The 3075-nt window shown below is 36.8% G+C and overlaps 1 protein-coding gene across 1 annotated transcript in view; it reads left to right on the top strand.

Moving 5' to 3' along the window:
* The window catches only part of LOC116378526 (exocyst complex component 3-like protein 2), a 5579-nt gene extending 2715 nt beyond the window's left edge, over positions 1-2864 (top strand). Inside the window, exon 4 of the mRNA XM_031840415.1 lies at positions 577-2864. Coding sequence (XP_031696275.1) covers positions 577-889 — 313 coding nt within the window. The 3' untranslated portion in view covers positions 890-2864. The remainder of the gene's footprint in view (positions 1-576) is intronic.
* The last annotated feature ends 211 nt before the right edge of the window (positions 2865-3075 follow it).

The following is a 3075-nucleotide window of genomic DNA, read 5'->3' as shown; positions in this document are numbered from 1 at the left end:
TGTGTGTGTGTGTGTGTCTGTCTGTGTGTGTGTGTGTGTGTGTGTGTGTGTGTGTGTGTGTGTGTGTGTGTTCTTTTGTTATTGTTCTCTTATAGATCATTTATGGATCATATTTTCCTCCACACTGGGAGCTCCAATAACTTCCTAATAAAAAACATATAAATAAATACATTTTTATATTGTTATACTTCTACAATAATGTCTAGCGACTTCATCTTCCTTTTTATTGATAAGTTATTCAAAAACTTGCCATCAGTCACATTTCAGAGAATCAACCAGAATAAAAAGTTGAATGAGAGAAATAATCCTTTAGATGTAAAATTAATAAAACATAAAAGAGAAGTTATACTTCCGTCTGTTTTCCTCCCTGAAATTCTGACACACAAATCATTTATTTATGAGACACTTTCTGTTTTTAGTTATTTAAAGAACTCCTTTTAGTTTTTATCAAATATTTAAAACGGTTAAGAAAAGAAGTTGTTTCAAGATATGAAAACATCATAGGAGATCACTGTCTTTGTGCTGACTCATCATTTAAATGCCACAAACACACGTTTTCTCTTCTCGGTGTTGCAGGAAAAAGCACGTGTCGGCCATTTTGAACATTCGGGGGACGACTCGGCAGGCGGAGCGACAGGAGATCCTGAACATCGTCAAAGACATCGAGAGCTGCGACGCCGGCAGCGTTGGTGGAGGTGGAGTCAGCTCGGCCCGGCTGACCCGGGACCGAGCCCTCTTCTCCGAGGTGCCGGTCACCTCCGAGGTCCACTGCCTGAACGTGGGTCTGAGCCGCATCGCCCTCACCGCCTCGTCGTGCTTCTCCTCGCTGAGACCACGACCACGAAAAACCAGAACGCCCGTCCAGGAAAACCCCGACGACGTCCTCTGAACAGAGTTTATTAATCGTGATTATTAATCTGTGTAAATGTCTCTGAATGCACCAAAGTGTCTTTTCTCTGGAGACGTTTGTCCAAACCGAGACGAATATCAGATCAAACTTTTACACTTTTATCTCTCTGAGAGGACAGAAGACGGGATTATTAGTCACATAATTATAATCATAGACGCATCAAATCAATTCTCTTCATTGAAACACGACTTATTGATTTGAGATATTAAAAATAATGCACTTTTTGTCTACGGGAGCCTTGAGAGGCGAGTAAGAAGATAAAAAAAAGTCTTGTGATATAAATTGTTAACGTCGTAAAGGGACAGTGTGTAGGATATAGTGCCATCTAGTGGTGAGTCTGCAGATTGCAACCAACTGAACACCCCTCTGCCCACAGCTTCCTGTTCCAAGACTGAAGCTTTGTTTGTTTGTTTTTACTGAGAGCTTCATGTCGACAGCGTGCGACCTCCAAATATGTCAAAAGAGCCAGAGTTTGGTTTTTGTCCTTTCTGGGCTCCTGTAGCAACATGGTGGACTCTGTGAAGAGGACCGGCTCCCTTTGTAGGTATAAAGGACTCATTTTAAACTGAAGAAAACACAACAATTCTTAGTTTCATGTGATTATCTACTAATAAAAACGTAGTCATGAATATTATACTTAATTTTAATTGATACACGCTGGCCCTTTAAGAACAGGATCCTTTATTTTCAGGTAAAATATATTTTATGTTAGCAAGTTAAATAGAACTCAGCTGGACGTAAACATGAATGCTTTTAGGTTCATTTAGAACGCTTCAGTCTCATGTGGCCGCAATGAGAATTACAACAACAACAAAACATCACCTGGTTAAAAAAACTATTCATTAAATGATAAAGTTTGTCCTTTTAAAAGCTGTTTTTAAAACTGTTTGAATCACATTTAGAAAATGCATCTCCAGAAGGTTTCTCTTTCTCACTGGCCTCTCTGGGCTTCCGTACTTTTTTTATTTTTTTAGTGTTCGGAAGAAAAATCATTTCTTTCGATTCAAGCGTCTCGTGTGATTTGGGACAAAGTGTCCTGATGGACTTCTGGACTTTAGAGCTGAAAGACGCCTCGTAGAGGATCAATAAAAGGAAAACCAGCTCTCTGTGCAGAGGTGCATTATGGGACAGAAGACCGGAACAGGAGGACTGAACCTGGACCATCAGGACTGAGAACCAGCAGGATCAGGAGACTCTGGATCTCACATTCAGGATTTGTTTCTCTGTGAAGTTTAGAATCACAGAAAAAAAAGAAAAAAGAGAGTTTTACATTTTTATTGTTGCACAAGATAAAATTAAATAAAGTTTTAATTAAAGGTACTACGATGATCTGAGATGATCTTTAACGCCGTGATTATACTTCAAGCTCTTTAGTGTGATGAGGTTTATTATATATATATTGTATGTATATATATATATATATATACATACAATATGTATGTGGGATGAATATTACTTCTATTTGGTGGTAAAATAAGAGTTTTACTTCATAATATTCTTGTTGATTTAGAAATAAAAGGCTACAGATTGAGATTAAACGTCATATTTTAATAGTTTATTCTGTGTTTTTATGTTTGAACTCATAAACAAATAACACAATATTTAATTTACTGCTGATCATTTTTTCAAAAAGCGTGCACCAGTTCTTCTTTTATTGATTATTGATGATTTTCTAGATTTAGTTTTTATCTGCTGTGTTAGAGCAGCATCACTGGTGCGTTCAGGGACGTAAATTTCACATTTAATTTTCAGTCACATGAAAGTGCAGCAGGTTAAAGTTAGACCCGAACCCATGGTAACACTTCCTGTCAACTCCTTCAAAGTAAAAGGCTGTAGTTACATGCTCTGACCACCGGATGGCAGCGTTCACACTTTTATTTTTCAGCTGTCTCCTGTAAATGTAAATGTGTTTGAAATGAATCAACTTTAATGAGAATAAAACCGATCAGATCACCGACTGCTCTTCTTTTATTTGAGCCAGAAATATATCATTTGTTTTTACAATAATAATTTTATTTAGAGTCTGAATCATTACATTTATTTTAGGTGTATTTCTGTTTAACTTGAGTTTTGTTGTTTCTTTATAAAAGATGTGATCGTGATATAAATAAACTACGTGCACAATTTAAAATTACTTTTGAATTCATTCATGACTTTTCAGGAAA

Source organism: Anarrhichthys ocellatus, unplaced genomic scaffold (assembly GCF_004355925.1).
Source record: "Anarrhichthys ocellatus isolate YVR2014 unplaced genomic scaffold, GSC_Weel_1.0 scaffold2742, whole genome shotgun sequence".
Lineage (NCBI taxonomy): Eukaryota > Metazoa > Chordata > Actinopteri > Perciformes > Anarhichadidae > Anarrhichthys > Anarrhichthys ocellatus.
The sequence above is the reverse complement of the archived record's forward strand: the minus strand, read 5'-3'. Positions and strand labels throughout refer to the sequence as shown.